This window comes from Neoarius graeffei, chromosome 25 (assembly GCF_027579695.1).
Source record: "Neoarius graeffei isolate fNeoGra1 chromosome 25, fNeoGra1.pri, whole genome shotgun sequence".
NCBI lineage: Eukaryota > Metazoa > Chordata > Actinopteri > Siluriformes > Ariidae > Neoarius > Neoarius graeffei.
In genome coordinates, this window is record NC_083593.1 from 7546069 (window position 1) to 7564447 (window position 18379).

The 18379-nt window shown below is 42.1% G+C and overlaps 1 protein-coding gene across 3 annotated transcripts in view; it reads left to right on the forward strand.

Annotated features, from left to right (window-relative positions):
• pdlim5b (PDZ and LIM domain 5b) overlaps positions 1-18379 on the forward strand; it is a 94389-nt gene that overhangs the window by 22269 nt on the left and 53741 nt on the right. For all 3 annotated transcript variants that reach the window (XM_060908132.1, XM_060908133.1, XM_060908134.1), the window contains exon 3: positions 9879-10030. In XM_060908132.1, coding sequence (XP_060764115.1) covers positions 9879-10030 — 152 coding nt within the window. The remainder of the gene's footprint in view (positions 1-9878; positions 10031-18379) is intronic.

The following is an 18379-nucleotide window of genomic DNA, read 5'->3' on the forward strand; positions in this document are numbered from 1 at the left end:
GCTCTGTTTTGTTTGCGTTGCCATAGAAGCTGACTTAAAAGTTTCTTTTCTTTAAAGTTTCTCTGAGCCAGCATGTGCTTCACCGGGTTTGACTGAAATGATCACAGGCATGAAGGCGCATAGGAAAAATGCCAAAGGACCAGCGTGGAAAAATGCTCGAGCTTGAGTGTTCTCTTCTTACTAAGGTGTTTCTGTTCACAAAAACAACTCGCTGTGCTGGGGTGGACGGATTTGATGCAGCTGGATCACGGCTGGTTTACGTGACCTAAAATGGGCTTTTACTGTAGTGTTTCTTTTGCTTGGGACAGTCTAGATTTTTTTTTTTTTAAATCAGTTTTCTGACTTATTCACTTTTTTTTTTTTTTTAACACAAGATGAGTTTGATTGATTGAATTCAGGTTTTCTTCACATATCTTGTGCAAAAGGCTTAACAGTCTTGCACTCTTTGGCAGCCTTCCTGAAGTGATGTAACACATGATGAGTATATCAGCACCACCCTGCGTGCTTCAGCATTCTTAGATGTGCTCAGTCCAGGATGACACAATGTCTCTCTCAGGGAGACAACTGGCTTCGGATGCTCTCCTCGCTCCATATAAGGAGCTCGCGGGTCTCTTTAACGCACACGCCAGAGCACTTTCACAATCGTCTTCTGTGCCGAGACGCTATAAAAGTGTGATTCCAGAAATCAGCTGCTGACAGAGAATCACCGTCATGACCCACAAATCATGTGAAGGGCCTCATGGGGAAAAACGGTCACTTCGATTCTGCTTATGCAGTCGAGTGCATTCCTGTTCTGCTGCTAAATCCTTCGAGCTAAATTGTGACACAATTAAATTTACTAGAACAGTTAACAGATTTCAGCCATTTTTGGGTTATTGTTTTGTTTCTTGTGGTTTTAGAAAAGGGAAGATCTGAGCCAGACACATTGCCATCATTTTCTGATTCAGTTTGCCAAATTGAACAAATTTTGGTTAAGCCATCAAAGCTTGAAACACTCACAGATACTGACAATTATTGAACTTTACAGAAGCGGACAAGAACACTAGGGATTAGGTGTGACTTGGGTCTGGGATCCAGTGGTACCCAACAAAAAAGGTAATTTGAGTTCATTGGTTGTTTCAGTTACCTACTTGTTTGTTTACAACCATTAGACAGTATTGTATGTGGTAGCAGGTCCCCCAGAATGGTCCCCCACACACCTCTAAGTCATATGTCAAGATCTCATTCTGCAGAACTTCTCGTTTTGTGGATTTACAGGTGCTGTTTGGAAGACCTGATGGATAGTAGTTATTGTACCTGAACTTCCCATTATGTTTGAACACCAGACCTTCTAGTGGCATGAATGTGTTTGGTTTCATCTTAAACTGCACACTTAACCCACTTTGGTTGCCAATGTTGAGCATGTTTATCAGCGTGCTTGTTAAAAGAAGCTTTGTTTGAGCTTTTTGAGTGAATACAAAAGCAGCACGAGGAAACTACTAGTTGCTGTCCATGTTTGAGCAGAGACCTGTTTAGTTCGGAGTCATCGGTTTTAGTGTTGGTTATGTCTCCAGATAACTTTTTTTTTTTTTTCCCGTTTTTGATGGTGATTTGAGCATGCACAGGCGTCCATTTTAGTTTGTTTGACCTGAGCCCTTGGGTAGGGACCAGAACAGCTGTTCTGAGATTGATTGTAAGAGGTGGTCTTGGGTCATTTCCAAACCAACACTAATGTGGTTCGATTGCAGTGAGGATGTGATTTAGCTCTGATTTGTCCTGACTGTGGGAAATGACCAATTAATTAGACCTGCAAGCCAAGCTCAATTTTGTACCTTTTTCCTTCTTCCCCTCCATCAAACATGGCCAAGAATCATTTACTTGCACAGGAGAAGGACTTTATTTGGTCAGTTGCCAATCATGACCCACTAGCCAGCTCTCTATTTTCATACAACGGCTATCAACCGAGTAGGGTGAAGGCTTGTACATGCTTCCTCAGACACACGTGAATCTAGTCAACGATGTCTTTTTTGAAATACCGTTCCTGCTGTGTCACAGGGCAGGGTAACACACACAGGAATGTGCTATCCACCCTCTTCTACATGCATGAGCTCATCAATGCCCACGGTTGGCAAGAGAGAGTAATGCCATCCCACTCTCTTGGCTCCTGACGACAGATGGCTGTGGCCTTGTTGGGATCCAAACTCACAATCTTCTTTTGATGGGGCAGCAGGACACTTTCAGATGTTTTGGTGCTGTTTACTCACCAAACACTGTTTCAAACTAATCGTCTAGAAAACTTGTCGGTGGTAAGAAGGATGGACGTGCCAATCCAATTGCAGCAGCCAAGATTCTGAAACTCATGACTAGAAAAGCGTAAAAAAACAAACAAAAACCCACTCCATGACATACGAAGAGTCTCTGAGAGTTTTGTGGTGCCATTTATTTACTCTGCCTTAATTTGTGAGGGGAAACCAAATAAAATAGTTTTTAAATAGAATTTGACTGATTTTGGGTTGGGTGAAAAAGAGCCCTTAACTGGTACACCATAATTTATTTTGTGCAGTTACACTATTCCAATGGGTGGCTGCATGTTTGGTTTCTCTCGCTCTCTTTCTCTCTCTACCATGATTGTCATCTTATATGGTGGAGCTGTAAAGAACTGCAGAAGAGTTATAAAGGGTTCCCACAGTCCCTACAGAGTAACTATACCATTTAATTAAATGTAGTGTGTTGGTGTGCCTACATTTGGCATTGAGAGTTGTTTTGGGGAAAGTTGCGGAGTCCTGTGTTTTTAAGAAGATGAGTTCTGATCTGTAATGCAGATAAGCTCAGCTTGTTTAGGTCCTGGGTGTCCTGATGGACGATAAGGATTTGTTAGTGTGCTCAGTGTGGGCTCTTGGTGCAGAGAAGTGGCATGTGATGCATTCTTGTTTCCTGATTAGAGGTGTGGGTGATGTGGCACGAAACATTCTCAGACAACTATAAAAGGAGAAAAACTGGGGTGCTCTGCGAGTGGAACAATCGTCCATTAACATTTTACTGCGCTGCACAAAAGTAATACGCCAGGGCACGCCTCTCCACCAGCATGGTTTATGCACTGTGGTCAATGTCTACGGAGTGGAAAAAGGGGGAAGTATCTCATCCATTTGGCCATCTCCAGCTGCCAAACACATGTAACAAGAAGCGTTTCGTTGCTTTTATACCAAGTCAAACAAAGAATGTTTGTCTCCTTGCTTTTCATTTGAGGTGGAACACAGTGCCGTTAAAACATTTACACACCAAAAGAAGCAGGAGAAGACGTGCCATTCCGGATCTGAAAATGGAAAATTTAATTGCTTGGGATTGGAGGAAATGTTTTATATGGGCACTTGCTTGAAATATCTTGTAATGTCTAGTTAAAGGGCTAATTGAAGGGGTTGGTAAAATTTATGTAATAGGTGTGTAAAGGAAGACGCACTGTTTAATTATGTAAATATGAAGGTTTATATTATGTCAGGCAAGACAGAGTTTTATAGTATTTTTATTAAAACAAGGCTCATGGGAATCATGACTGGTCGTGTGCTTGGGGTCGTTCTGTGTCTCCCCCCAAAAAAAAAAAATCAGTGAGAGGGTTCAACTATTTCCCCCGACCTTGTGAATAGACTTTTTTGCTGTAAGTTCTCCGGGGACTGTTTGCACCTGCTCCACCCTTGTCATGTCGTAGTTAAACTTGTGACTCATTGCTTCTGGGCAAACGTCTGGTGAGCAACTGCAGCGTCACACGGCTTGAAGCTTTGTGTTCAAGAATCGGTAGCGTCCTGAAAGCATCCACCTCTGACTCAGAGGCGTCTAAGGAGAAATGTCGAAAACGGGCAACGAGGCGTATTTCACAGCCTGGAGTCGCTCTTCCTGCCGAGTGCCTTCCCCTGAACTTTACCCTCCTCCTATTGACCCTCTCGTTGACCCAAGTCTTGTAGAGAAAACCGTAATATGTTCCTGGTGAGAGGATGGAGATTGATAACTACATGCTATAAATAAATCTGTTCACTGAGACCACTAAGGCTCAGGATGACTGTGTTTATCAGAAGCTTCAGCTCTGCCTCCTGCTCTAATTTTTTTTTTTTTTGGTGCACAGTTAAGCCCATAAGGAAGACTGCAGTTATGTGAGTTCAGCTCTGATAACCGCATTGTGTGCGTGTTCGCTGCCTGAAAGTAATTGGGTCCTTCCAGCTTACATGATAAAGAAACAAAAAGTGGAAGCACTTTTGCAGAAGCCCTGGAACAATAACTCTCTCTCCTGTCGACTTCCTTTTTCATGTGGTTCCCCCACCGTAGTTGAAGAGGTCACTGTAGTGGGTCCTTCCTTTTCGCTTTACCGTATTCTGCCGCTTAGCACTCAATTTTCCGACATCCCAGTTATATCTGTGTTTGTTTTAATCCACTTTGAGCCTTCAGTGTGCTGCTTGATAAGATTCAGGTGATTTTTTTTTTTTTTTGAAAAGCCTGATCTTCCCTTTGATAGGAATATATTCGACCTGTTGAACTATCTTAAGAACTTTTACTTGAACTGAACCAAAACCAGGATTTCCAGTCAGCCTGTTGTGCCTGTTCATTTTACAGCTACAGGCCAGAACGTGAGCATGTGCGGGGACGCTCTATATAGGCAATGAACGAACAGGAACGGTGATTGATTTACAAGCTGTACACATGCTTGTGTAATGCCTCAAGGGGCTGAGTCGACCTGGTGTCATGGTTTCAACAGAGCTCTTCCTGTCCAGGCACATCTACAGGATCCAGTCTGGCGTCCTAGACTCCAAAGTGCTGATCTGAGTTCTGCGGACGTTTCATGGGGAAAGTGTGGGAAGTACGTACTGATCAGTCCAGAGCAATGCAGTCAGGCTGTTTATAATAGGATGACGACGCAGGAACACTAGAGCCACTGTGTGAGAACATGCCATTCTGACAGTAGATATAGACAGCACGTAGCAGCCACGTTGTTTATTAATAGGGTTTTAATCGTTTACAGAACACAACTTTTGGGCTTCGCTGCACTGCATGAAGGGAAATAACCCATTTTTCCTTTTTATGCCTAATTCTTCACATCAACTCCCAAGATAGATGTTTTATGCTTTCTTTTTGACCCACTGGATTAAGTTATTGGACTCGAAGGAAGACATCCCTCAGGAAAATGCTTTACTCCACACTTTTTCTTTTTTCCTCCTCTGACTGTTCCTTGGTCTGAGTCCAGAGTATACAAATAATTGAAGTGCCATTCTTTGAAATAATTACTTGCAACAATGCTGCTGTTCAGACAAGTCTCAAAAGCCTTCTCTCCTACTTTTTTTTTTTCTTTAGAAAGTTATGTCGGCCAGACAACCTACGATATGTAGTCTGTACGTGAGCAGTCAGCAAATAAAAGGACAAATCGATAACACAAAGGTTATTGATTTAATCTCGTCATGGAATGGAATATTTTTTCCTTATTTTACTAATGGGCTTGGTTTTGATAGCTACGATGCATTACGTTTAATTTGGATGGGGAAGCCGTGGCCTAATAGTTAGAGAAGCAGCTTTGGGACCATAAGGTCACCGGTTCAATTCCCTGGACCAGCAGGAATAGCTGAAGTTCCTTCGAGCAAGGCATCTGCTCCGCAGGCTGCTCTGGGCGTTTTGTACGTTGCTGTGGATAAGAGCGTCGACTAAATCCCTGTAATGTAATGCACTGGGACAGTCCTTAACAGAGCAACAAGTCCAAAATAGTGGTCATGCTCATCATAGCACAAGCTTGGTAACAGTGGATTACAGAGTAGTTGGGGCAAGGTTGGAGTAGATTGCATATAGTAAGTAGCCTACACTTATTTTGTTTTTGAGATTTACTGATTATAGTTTGCAAGGTGACTATTTAAATAGTAAACTCCCGTGACCCATGGTGGGTTGTGCGTTTTACCTGGATAAGCAGTTTGTAGCCAGATATATTGGTGTGTTTGCTAGTGTAGGGGACAGCAGGGAGACTTGGGACAGTTTGTGTTCTCAAATTTAATTTCAACCAGTCAGGTTTGAGAACTGTCTCCATGACTGGAGTATGGATTAGTATGGCATGCAGTTTAACATCTCTGAATGCAAGGTTTTGCACATGTCAAAGCTGAGATCACGTAAAGGGACTCCAAATAATTATCAACTAGCTGGGAAGGTATTGGAAACGGCCTCTGAAACTTTCGATCTCGGGGTGATTGTTTCTAATAAGCTCATGTGGGCTACCCATATTGAGGAACTTTGTGCTAAGGGGAACAAAGTGTTAGGTCTTGTGAAGCGCGTTTGTGGGCGTGATATTTACGATGCATCAACTAGGCAGTTGCTGTATATGACTTTAGTTAGGCCAGTATTAGAATATGAATCGCCTTTGTGGTCCCCTTATACAGTTAAACATCGAAAGCTGTTGGAAAACATCCAGCGTCGCCCCACAAAGTTTATTCTAAACTATCCGGCCGTAGAGTTAACATACGGTATAATGATAGGCTGTGTAAGCTAAATTTACTCCCTCTAGAATTTCGTAGGGAGATACATGACTTAGTCCTCCTATTCAAATTCAAGGTTGGGATAATAACAGCAAATTTTGTCAATTTTTTGTCACCTGCAACCAGCCATTATAGAACTCGTAACTATGATTTTAACAACTTTTTGTCCTCTTACGTCGCATAAGCAAGATTATTTCACTAACTCATATTTTCCTCGAACTATAAAATTATGAAACAGTCTCCCCAGTTCTATAAAGCAGTCTACGTCAGTTCCTGAGTTCAAAAAACTACTTCGTAGCCATTATAATTCAAGATTGTACTCATACCGGGCACCATGACCTATATTTATTTAACTTGGATATTTTTGTTACTGGGCGGCACGGTGGTGTAGTGGTTAGCGCTGTCGCCTCACAGCAAGAAGGTTCGGGTTCGAGCCCCGTGGCCGGCGAGGGCCTTTCTGTGCGGAGTTTGCATGTTCTCCCCGTGTCCGCGTGGGTTTCCTCCGGGTGCTCCGGTTTCCCCCACAGTCCAAAGACATGCAGGTTAGGTTAACTGGTGGCTCTAAATTGACCGTAGGTGTGAATGTGAGTGTGAATGGTTGTCTGTGTCTATGTGTCAGCCCTGTGATGACCTGGCGACTTGTCCAGGGTGTACCCCGCCTTTCGCCCGTAGTCAGCTGGGATAGGCTCCAGCTTGCCTGCGACCCTGTAGAACAGGATAAAGCAGCTACAGATAATGAGATGAGATTTTTGTTACTTAGTCAATTGATGATTATTTTTTATATTTATTGTTTTTCTTGTTTTTAATCATCTAAATATGTTTTGTTAGGGGTTGAATGTTAATTGGGGCTTTGCCCTGTATTCTTCTCCTGCCACTTTTGTTATTTATGTATTTGTGGCAAACCTCAATAAAAGAAAAAAAGAATTACATCAGATGTTAGATGTTGACCCTTTGAGTAACTTTGGAGCCATGAAGCTGGAAACTGCAGTAAAGTTTGTGCAGTTCAGTGTTTGTCAACCAAAACTCGTATTTTCTGCTTCACATTCCACCTCCATTCTATGAGATGGGGAGAGTTGGGGCAGTTCACGTTAGTTGCTGTGTGTGAGGTGTTTTTCCTTCTTGTGGCTTACAAATATTAAATTATTTTAAAAATGTAGGCGTGCCCCTGCAGGAGGGTTAAACTCTTCATTCCTTCTTGAGAATGGAACAAATTTTTTTGGTCTTGTCAGGTTTTGGGTAAACTGACATTTCTCTATCACTGTACCAGCATTGTGTTCATACAGTTCATATGGGACAAGTTTTGATAAACAAAAATTAAACATGTCGGCCAAGGTATTTTATTTTTGTCCAATATCTTCCCTCAATGTCTCATGTCTCTCCACAAAACATAACAAAAAAAGTGAAGCCTGAAGGCCAGTATATGTGACAAGTTGGGAAACTAATGTTGTGGTAAGAGGGGATAATAATAAATACTCTCGAATGTGACTGCAAAGAATTTCACATAATCTACAAAAGCTGAAAACTTGTACCAAGTCTCTGTTCTCCCCTGCTGTGGGGAAAAGTCAGTGGCTGGTCCTCTGTAACGTCAAACAGTTTGTGAAAGGAGGCAGTTCTTAGACACCGTTAGTGATGAAAAGTACCAGCGTCTTTAACCACATGTAGAAAACTCTGACTTTAAAAGTAGACAGCGTTTCAATTTCATAAAACCGGTGAAATTTAGTTCCCTCTGAAATTTGGTCTTTGTGATGTACGTTTATTTTTGTAATTAAAAAAAAAATCCAGGCCATTCTGTGGCTGGGAAGTTGTTTTAATTTGAGGGGATTCCTGAGCAAATAATGTGCATGAAATCGATTGCTTCATCCAGTCCAGCAGATAGAGGAAGTCCGGTGTACGCATGCACGTGTTTTTACCTTTTGGCGTCGTCGTCGTCTTTTGGATTTTACAGTAGCTGGCATCCAGTGTTGCATTACTGCCATCCCTTGATCGTGCACTGACAGTTCCATCATTCTGTCGTTCACGCCGAGGTGCTCGCTGAGCGCCGATATTATTTATTAGTTTTGTCCTGCGTTTCCTTTCCTTCGTATATAACAACGTCTTTTCGCTTTCCGTTACTGTAGTCGGTCTTTCACGTTTCATTCGCGTCCTCGGTTTTCCTTTCCCGTTTCAGATGTGTATCCCACAATGTCTTGCGTGAACGGGGAAAACCCACCACGTGATGCATGACGCAGTCTCTTTCGGATTGTCACGGTGAAGCAAGAAATAATAGCGGAGAATTTAGGGCCATGTGGCCCTAAATTGTTCTATTAAAAAAAGTAAGAAGAAAAAAATAAAATTGGAAGTCTGTGATTCAAATTCAGTAGCTTTCGGTCAACTAAACAAAAATAATTGGGGGGGGGAATTCTCTTTATGACCTAAATCTGAAAGTCGGTCTTCCTTTAACACTTTAGCTATTGGACATTTTGAAAGAATTTGAGCTGCAATCATAAATGTGCAGTACTGTACAAAAGTCTTGGGCACATTGCTTGTTTGGAAATGCAGATTAATATTAGACTGCTGTCACAAGGTAAATTCTTTGGGGCAGACTTACTGAACCTGCACAGCAATTACTACTATTTATAACAATTACTGAAAATTTTTTGGCTTGGCGTCATGGGTAAATGCCAACCCCTCTTGTAACAGCTGTATAAATGACTGTAGTTTAGAGTTGCGTAGACCTCTCGTGCTGGCAAGTGGTCTGAAACTAACAAGACGAAGAATTATTTTCTCCATTGGAGTATAATTGGGTGTCAGGTCTAAGGTCTAATCTGATAAAGCAACCGACTCTAGCATACTAAAACTCTGAGCAGTGCAACACACAGTAAAATTTACACCCTAATAGATTCCAGCTGCAATTCTTCTTCTTTTCCTCGGAGTCGTATTTCATCTCGGCGGGCACATATGAGCATCTCTTGGTGCTGTCGGCAAGGTGGATGTTTGTATTTGGAGGTGCGTGCGCATGCGTGCTATGATTTGAGAAACACGCACACAGTTGGTTTAAAAAAATAAGTGGTGTTTTTCTACCCTACCATATAATTAGCCTTCTATTACATGTTTTTTGTTCTTACCTCAGAGACACTATTGCGGTGTCCAAATGGAAAGGACTCCTGCGGTGTTATTCTGAGCTATTTTTAAGCTAACCGATGACTGATAGAAGTAAAAAAACAAAACAAAACACAAGTGCCGTCTATTGAAAGCTGTTTGCTTGTACAGCGTAGACAAATGACTGTTTCATTGTGCAGCCAAGAGGCATGACCAAGTTCACATGACCTTTTAGTGAGCAGTAGGGAATACTGCAGTGATGCTGCAGAGTTATTCATCTCTCATCTCTGTGTGGGCTTTTTTTTTTTTCCCCCCCTTCTTGGGCAGTTAACGGATGGAGGAAAAGCAGCCAAAGCGAAGATCAGCGTAGGAGACGTCGTGCTGTCCATCGACGGCATCGCCACGGACACCATGACTCACCTGGAGGCTCAGAACAAGATCAAAGCCTGTATGGGAAACTTGAGCCTCACCCTGCAGAGGTACAAACACACATGAGTAACAGCGTGTATACTGTCCGATTCAGAAATATCGGCACCCTTGGTAAAGGGGTTTAAATAAATAAAATCCAAATCGACTAAAGACTCAAGCTTGGGTATCCAATGGGCATCAAAATCTTCTGTGATTAATACCCTTCTCTTGCTTACCAAGCATTATAGAGTGTCCTAAAAGGCCCTGCATCATGGGGGGGGGATTTAAATTTCTTGGACATTTCTTTATTTAGTTTTAACTGAACTTGTTCAATATTATTCAGCTTTTTTTTTTTTCAATACACAAACTCCTGTGAAATAGAATTATTGGGATTATTTCTCCTCCCTTGTTCAGATGCATAATAATCTGTAAAAATCTAAACAAAAAAAATTAACCCTATGATGCTGGAGTTAAGGAACACTCTGTCGTGGTTTTGTTAAAAATCCTGCACATATTTGTTTCTCTTATTATGAATTTAATTTTTAAATTAGTTATTTTAAAGCCGGGCAGCACGGTGGTGTAGTGGTTAGCGCTGTCGCCTCACAGCAAGAAGGTCCTGGGTTCGAGCCCCGGGGTCGGCGAGGGCCTTTCTGTGCAGAGTTTGCATGTTCTCCCCGTGTCCGCGTGGGTTTCCTCCGGGTGCTCCGGTTTCCCCCACAGTCCAAAGACATGCAGGTTAGGTTAACTGGTGACTCTAAATTGAGCGTAGGTGTGAATGTGAGTGTGAATGGGTGTCTGTGTCAGCCCTGTGATGACCTGGCGACTTGTCCAGGGTGTACCCCGCCTTTCGCCCGTAGTCAGCTGGGATAGGCTCCAGCTTGCCTGTGACCCTGTAGAACAGGGGTGGCCAACCAGTTGGAGACCAAGAGCCACATTTTTTACTGTATTACCGCAAAGAGCCACATCATACACATGGGCACACGAACATCACCCATCCCTTCCTCTCTCTCTCTCACACACACACACCTCTGCTCAACCAGATTAATAGTAAATGTCACACACCAACATATTTACTCCTACAGTACTAAGACCACAGGCTGAGGCCAGTCATTTTTAACAATGAACATTGTGTGCACTTACTATGCATGCTGCTTAGTGGGACTCATGGCATTACCAAAAAAAAGCCACACCATACACATGACCACACATGTGTACCATACATGTGACCCCCCTCGCTCTCTCTCTCCCTCACAGACACACACGCTCAAACACGCACCTCTGCTCAGCCAGATTAATAGTAAATGTCACACACCAACATGAGAGAAATGTACTCCTTCAGTCAGTACTAATACCACAGGCCAGTCATACAGCAATCAATATTGTGTGCACTTACTATGCATGTTGCTTAGTGGGACTTCTGACATTCCTTGCCTTGAACAATCCTCTTCAAATCTGCCTTGTATTCCGTCGTTGCCACTCGAAGCAGTTCTTTCACATGGGTGTCAGTCAGAACAGAACGATGCTTTGACTTCACGTGTTTCATGGTAGAGAACACAGACTCGCAGACGTATGTTGACCCAAACATTGACAGTATCTTAAGCGCAGCCCGTTTCACATTCGGGTATTTTTCCAATGGCACACTTTTCCAAAACTCAATGGGGCCTTCCCTCAAAACAGGTTTCAGTTGGTCTTCCTCACGAAGATCGATCATCTCCAACTCAGCCGCAGCCTCATCTGTGACAAGCGGGGCTTTCAAACAGTCCGTCTCCGCATTGAATGGGTCGACGAGGAACGTAACCTGTGGCCTTTTCAGTTGTATATCACGGAACCGGGTTACAAAGCTTTCGTGCAGGTTTTCAATTAGTGTTGCATATCTGGCTCCTTGCTTATTCAGGGAGGCGGGAAGCTTTGAAATGTGCGAATGACGACTGACATATAAGGCAGAATGGCTTGCCATTACGTTCAACAAAAAAGTATAAACTCTCCCACTCTGTTAAAAATGTCCCATGTTCGTCTTCATATTTTCGTTTTGCTGTGCATTTTTTCATTGCCATTTTGAGAGGCTACTTGACACAAGACACACCTTGCCCAAAAACTTAGCGATTATCTCACGCACATGCGCATTTGACATGACCTGAAAATACCGTAATGTACCCAAGCAAAGCGAAGATGTATTTGACGAAAATACCATACTGAACTCAAGCAAAGCGCACACAAAAAAAAAACACACAAACACAAACTTCGATATGAACGTAAGAGCCGCATGACACCGGGCAAAGAGCCGCATGCGGCTCGCGAGCCGCGGGTTGGCCACCCAAGCTGTAGAAGGATAAAGCGGCTAGAGATAATGAGATGAGATTTTAAAGCCGTTTAACCCCAAAGACTTTGACCACAACCTTTTTGATGCATCTTTACCAAGGGTGCTAATAATTCTTGATCTGTTAGTAAATGCATACACACAAGCACGCATGCTGAAGAGTTCTTGTCTTTCAAGAAATCCTTTTTAGCCTAAAATCAGTCGATACTAATGATCCTATTTTTCTACTCTTATTACAAGCAGCAGATTGGATTTTTTTTTTTCTTCCTTTTTGAATGCAGGCATTTAGCAGACGCTCTTATCAAGAGCAATATACAGCATACCCAGAGCAGTTGAGGGTTAGGTGCCTTGCTCAAGGGCACTTCAGCCATTCCTGCTGGTCCAGAGAATCAAACCGGCAACCTTTTGGTCCCAGAGCTGTTTCTCTAACCATAAGGTCATGAATAACTCCTTTTTATAGCAGTTAGCCCTCCTTTCAAACTTGTCCTATTTAATGTGGTAGTATTTGTTGTTTTTTTTGGGGGGGGGGTTATGCTGTTTGTTTTTATGGAGACCTAAATACCGTGAATTTATCACAATACGACCTTTTTCTGCTGCATCACTCCAGCCTGACTCAGACCCTGTTTGTTTCATGACTCGCATGTCAGTCACTGTCAGGAATATTCCTCATTATAAAGATAAGATCAGTAATTGTGGGAATACGATGGCTGTGCAGCAGGCGGCGGAAAGGGCTGTTTAGTTAACAGCGAGATCTCCGCCATGCCTTTCCCTCAGAGGGCCTCTTTCCCCGGGCATGCAGGATGTAATGCAATCATGATGTTTGGATTTGAGCGCTCTCTTGTTTCAGTCCTCCTCTTAGGCTCTTAGAAATGGTCATCAAAGCTGTTTGCGTCGCCACCGCTGCCATGCCGGAGTTGGTATTATAATTTCAGGTCCTATGAGAAGTCATGACATGACCTGTTTTTCCATCTCATTTGCACTACAGATCATTTACTCATGATCTGTTCAGCCAGTCATGCAGATCCAGAGCTTCAGTTAATGCCCACATCAGAATGAAAAAACAAACTTGTGATCTCATTGACTTTGTTGGAGAAATCATTGATCTCATGGGATTTTCACGCACGATAGTCTCTAGAGTTTGCACAGAATGGAAGGGAAAACAGAAAATATCCAGTGAACGGCAGTTCCACTTGAGGAAACACCTTGTTAATGAGCGAGGCCAGAACTGATCCAAGCTGACGCAAAGACTATGGTAAATCAAATAACCACTCAAGGATTCAAGCGTTTTCCCCCCAGTTCATCTGTCCCTTTTCAGTAAACCTGTGCCCACTGTAGCCTCGGATTCCTCTTCTTTTCTGAGAGGAGTGGATCCTAAGGCCAAGAAAAAATAATTTTGTTTCCGGTTACCCGACCGACCGTTTAAAACAGTGGTTCTCAACTGGGGGGGAGGTACTCCAGGGGGGTCGCGAGTAGGCTTCATGTATGGAGGAAAAAAAAAATCTGGGGCTAACAGGCTATAGTAGCTAAGCAGATGCAACACATTTACCCATGTCAAAATGCAGGACATTGGACTATTACATACAAATCAATACTATTATAAAATCTATCATCAATCTATCATAAAATCTTGTGTGTGTGGCCGCATCAGTCGGGGGAACTGTGATATGTTCCCAAGCCTTGCAGACTTTATCAGTAATGCAGGCACTTCCCACGATTTCTCATCTGTCTTTCAAGCAGCGTCAGAGCACCTGTCGGTAATGAGAAAACAGTTTGCGGCATACTTCACAGAGGATTATCGCTCTTTTGCGTGGGTTCGAGATCCATTTGTGTGTACTGCTGACGAACTTCCAGTTGACATGCAGGAACAGCTTATTGAGCTGAAGAGTGACCGTAGACTTAAGGCAGTGTTCACCTCATGCCCTCTTTCGACATTCTGGGCAGCATTGATGCAGGAGTACCCGCAACTGTGTGACGTAGCCTTGAAACTGCTCATCCCATTCGCATCGACCTACTTGTGTGAGGCAGGATTTTCAAAAATGACTGCGCTCAAAACGAAATATCGCAATCATGCGCAAATTGAGGATGACTTGAGACTGTGCTTGTCAAACATTTCGCCAAGAATCGAGGATCTTTGTAAGGCAAAGCAGGCTCAGGTCTCGCATTAACGCAAATGCAGATCACAAAGGCACAGTAAAAAGTAAAACCTAAATTCACGCCTGGTCCCAATTCCCAATGATATCAATAGCCAGCTAATGATAAGCCTAATAAAATACCTAATAAAAACACTAATAATAATAGTAATAATAATAATAATAATAATATCAACAACCAACAACAGCAATAATAATAATAATAATAATAGGCCTAATAATAATAATAATGCCTGAAAGAACATAAGTCTTGTACTACTGCCAACAGCTTAGTAATGATAATAGGCCATAATAATAATAATAATAATTATAATAATTATAATTATAATAATGCCCGAAAGCAGATTAGAAATGTGGTGCTACTGCCAATTATAACAATAGCCTAATAATGATAATAGGCCTATGTATTTCTATGGAATGGATAATGCTACTACTGCTACTACTACTACTACTAATAATAATAATAATGATGATAATAATAATAATAATAATAATCTAGCCCAGGGCTATCTATCTATCTATCTATCTATCTATCTATCTATCTATCTATCGGTCGATATAAGGTGCTGTAGGTCGGGTGGCGTCACTGCGGGTGAGTGTGTTTGGGGGGGGATGGGGGCGGGGCGAGAAGAGGGGCCCCCAACTGCAATGAACCAGCTTTGGTGGGGCCCAGGTTGCAAAAGGTTGAGAACCCCTGGTTTAAAAAATGCCCCGACCCTAGACTTTTTTGTTAGATGTTTAAAAAAAAATGTATCTTCGCCGACCAACAATAAATTTTGACGAAAAAAATCTGCATTACGATTTGCATAATATTGTCGATCTGACAAGTGACTAATTCTAAAACGCATATATCGGACAAGAAACACTCATTGATTTCTCACGGCCTCAATCTGATGTCATGACCTCTTTCCGGGAAACTCCGGCTTGTGTTGTACACAACGCTAGGCATCATGGCGGCCAACGAAGTGTTCTCGATTACCGTGATCGGTTGCGACCACACGGAAGATTGTAAGACAATAAGTTCATTTTATAAGTTTTCAACTGTAAGAGAACTCTACGAACATTATCATCCTCCGCTGGACGAGTCATGCAAACAGTATACACACAGCGCCCAGGCTAACGGCGGTATCGATATCACGATGTTCTTTGTATTCATATTAAACATACAAGTTCACAACATAGTGTTCCTAATAAAATTAAGGTTCAACATTTGTAGTTATGTTTATAGTTCCTTTAAGCGTCCGAGCACTCCATGTTTTATCCATGGGCTCGGAATCCTGTATTCCACAAGCTTCACTGGTTTTCTTAGGCCTGGTTCTGGATGGTTGAGTCACAGAATGACACTTCCCCACTATGTGCCACTGTTTGTCCCACACCTAAAATTTATTTAAAAAAAAAAACAAAACTACCTACCCGGTATTTTGTGTGATTAAAAAAATAAAATAAAAAGACCTACCTACCTACCCTATTTTTTTTTTTCAAGATGTAATAGGAAACAAACAATTATTTTTTTTCTTGGCCTAATGTGGTTTTCTGCTGATGTAGGCTATCTGTCTCAATGTCCAGCATGTTCTGAGATGCTTTTCTGCTCACCGCTGTTGTAAAGAGTAGTTAGTTACTTGTAAAATAGGTATACACGTATAAACAAGAGTAATCAGGAGATGACCTATCCCCTCGGCCCCAAATGAAACCCCACTCCAAATTTTCCTAAGTTGAATTGGTTGCTATGGCAATACAGAAAAAAAATAATCACAGAAATGTCAAAAGGCACAACTCCGAGTCATTTAACATAACTGTCAGGCAGTGTTGTAGTAGAGTCACTAAACCTCGAGTCTCCTGTGTTCAAGTCCAAGTCATTAAAAAAAAAATTTCAAGCCGAGTCCAAGACTCCAACCGCACCATTTGACGGTGGCTGTTTTTCAGCGCCATTAACGCGAGTTTGTTCCTGAACATGACGTATGAACAGGTGGATGTGCTGCTTTTTGTCAGGGAGTGTGACGTATTCTGTCAGAGATGGTTGGGAGACGGATGTAAGTGCAGAAGGTGTGTTTATTAATACAAATGAAGACGAGTAACAATCCAGAACGGCAGGCAAAATCGTGAAACGGGCGATAGGTCGAGCAAGACACAAGCAAGCTATCGTAGACTCGGCAGAATCAAAGATGAGAAACGGGAAATCGGGGATCAGGAAACCAAACAAGGAAATAAGGCTCGGTAATGTCAGCAACGCAACTCAATACTTTGCAAAGGAAGTGTGTTTTCACAGTTTTTATATAGGCGCGCTGATTGCGCCTTAATCCTGTGCAGGTGTGAGTCGTTTATGGCGCGAATGCGAGAGTCCACTTGGCGCGTGCACTGTCCGGAGCGCAGCCAGTCTGTCTGCACTGCCAAGGTGCACAGGTGTGACACTCTTGCACGAAATTAGTATAAAAATTAATGTAGATATAAATATCTTATGCCAAATTATTATGGCATGTTACAAAAAAAAATTAAGAAATCCAAGTCCTCGTTTTCGATTTACGAGTCCGAATGCAGTTAATGCACGAGTCCAAGTCAGAATCATTGGTGCTCAAGTCCAAGTCGAGGCATGAGTCGGACTCGAGTACTACAAGCCTGCTGTCAGGTTTCGTGAAGAAAAATTCCTAATAGTTTTTGAATTATGCTCCAGAAACTAAAATGCAGGCAGACAGACGTATCCTCCTGCATTATATGTGGGGGGATAAACAAAAGTAATAAGATTTGCATTTTCTCATAGGCGCTTACATGAGAATATCTTTCCAGTGACGGAGGTTGTGGTATGAAATCAGGTCTCAAGAATCATCTCCCATTATTCTGTATGACCTCACACTGTACACGTGAGTAGTAAAAGTGTGAATTAACGGTACCTGGGTTTCTTTGGCAGCTGTTTACATGCAGCAGTATGTTAGATTAAGTAAAAAAGTGAAAGCTTTGCCCTGATGCCGAAGCCAAGTGGGGTCAGAAAAACGCAGAGGCTCATATTCTGGAGTTATGGGCTTTGGAAAGGAAATTGAGACAAGGAGGAATGTGGTGCAATAACTCTGGAATGTCTCATTAAAGTTCTTAATGCATTTTCATAGCTGTTGAGCGTTTTGTCAAACAATCTGCGAAAGCCATCAATCCTGATCCACTATCAACCCAATTTCAGTTTGCTCTTCCAGCACATCACAGGTTTATTATTAAAATAACATTATATTTAGAGGAGTGTGGAGTTTGCTCAAAGGTCCCGGAGAGCCATTTCAGTGGCGTTAGCAAAGCATTAGAAATCATCCAGAACATGGCTTCTCAGGGGCCATCGACACGATTATTCATAAGTCCTTAATAAACTGTCTGACTACTGACTGGCTGACGTGTGGAAAAGCCTTTTTATAGCCTTTTGTGAGTTCATAGTGTGTGTTTGCAATGTGCCATACCATATGAATAATATAAAATCAAGTATAAATCATGTTTCTTCACTCCCACCATTCAGATGCGCTTTGCATGCATCAGTGCTTCAAAAGTGAAAAGACACACAAATCTGTCATCTAGTCCAGAGACCTTGTTAATTCAAGTGCTATAAATCTTTTAGTCTGAGTTTTTTATTTTATTTTAAGTATTTTCTGGAAGGAAATGACTAAAGAGCCATTTAATCTAATGGAATAATAAAAATAAAAACCCGCAGCATGGCACAGATGCTCGTAATCTCCAGGATGTACAGTAACATACAGTACAATCAACCCCATCGAGGCTTTGTCTTAATGTTTCAGAGGTCTTGGTCATTCGGACAAACTGCTCATCAGTATTTGCGTTCATGGTAATGGGTTCTGATCCAAACGCAATAAGAATCCCCTTGAACTTTCATTTATTTATTTAGTTTTTAAAAATGAACGTTTGAGAGCTTGGCCCGTAAAATCGTTGCGCTGTTTTGAAATAATATTAATGTGTTCTCTCGATAG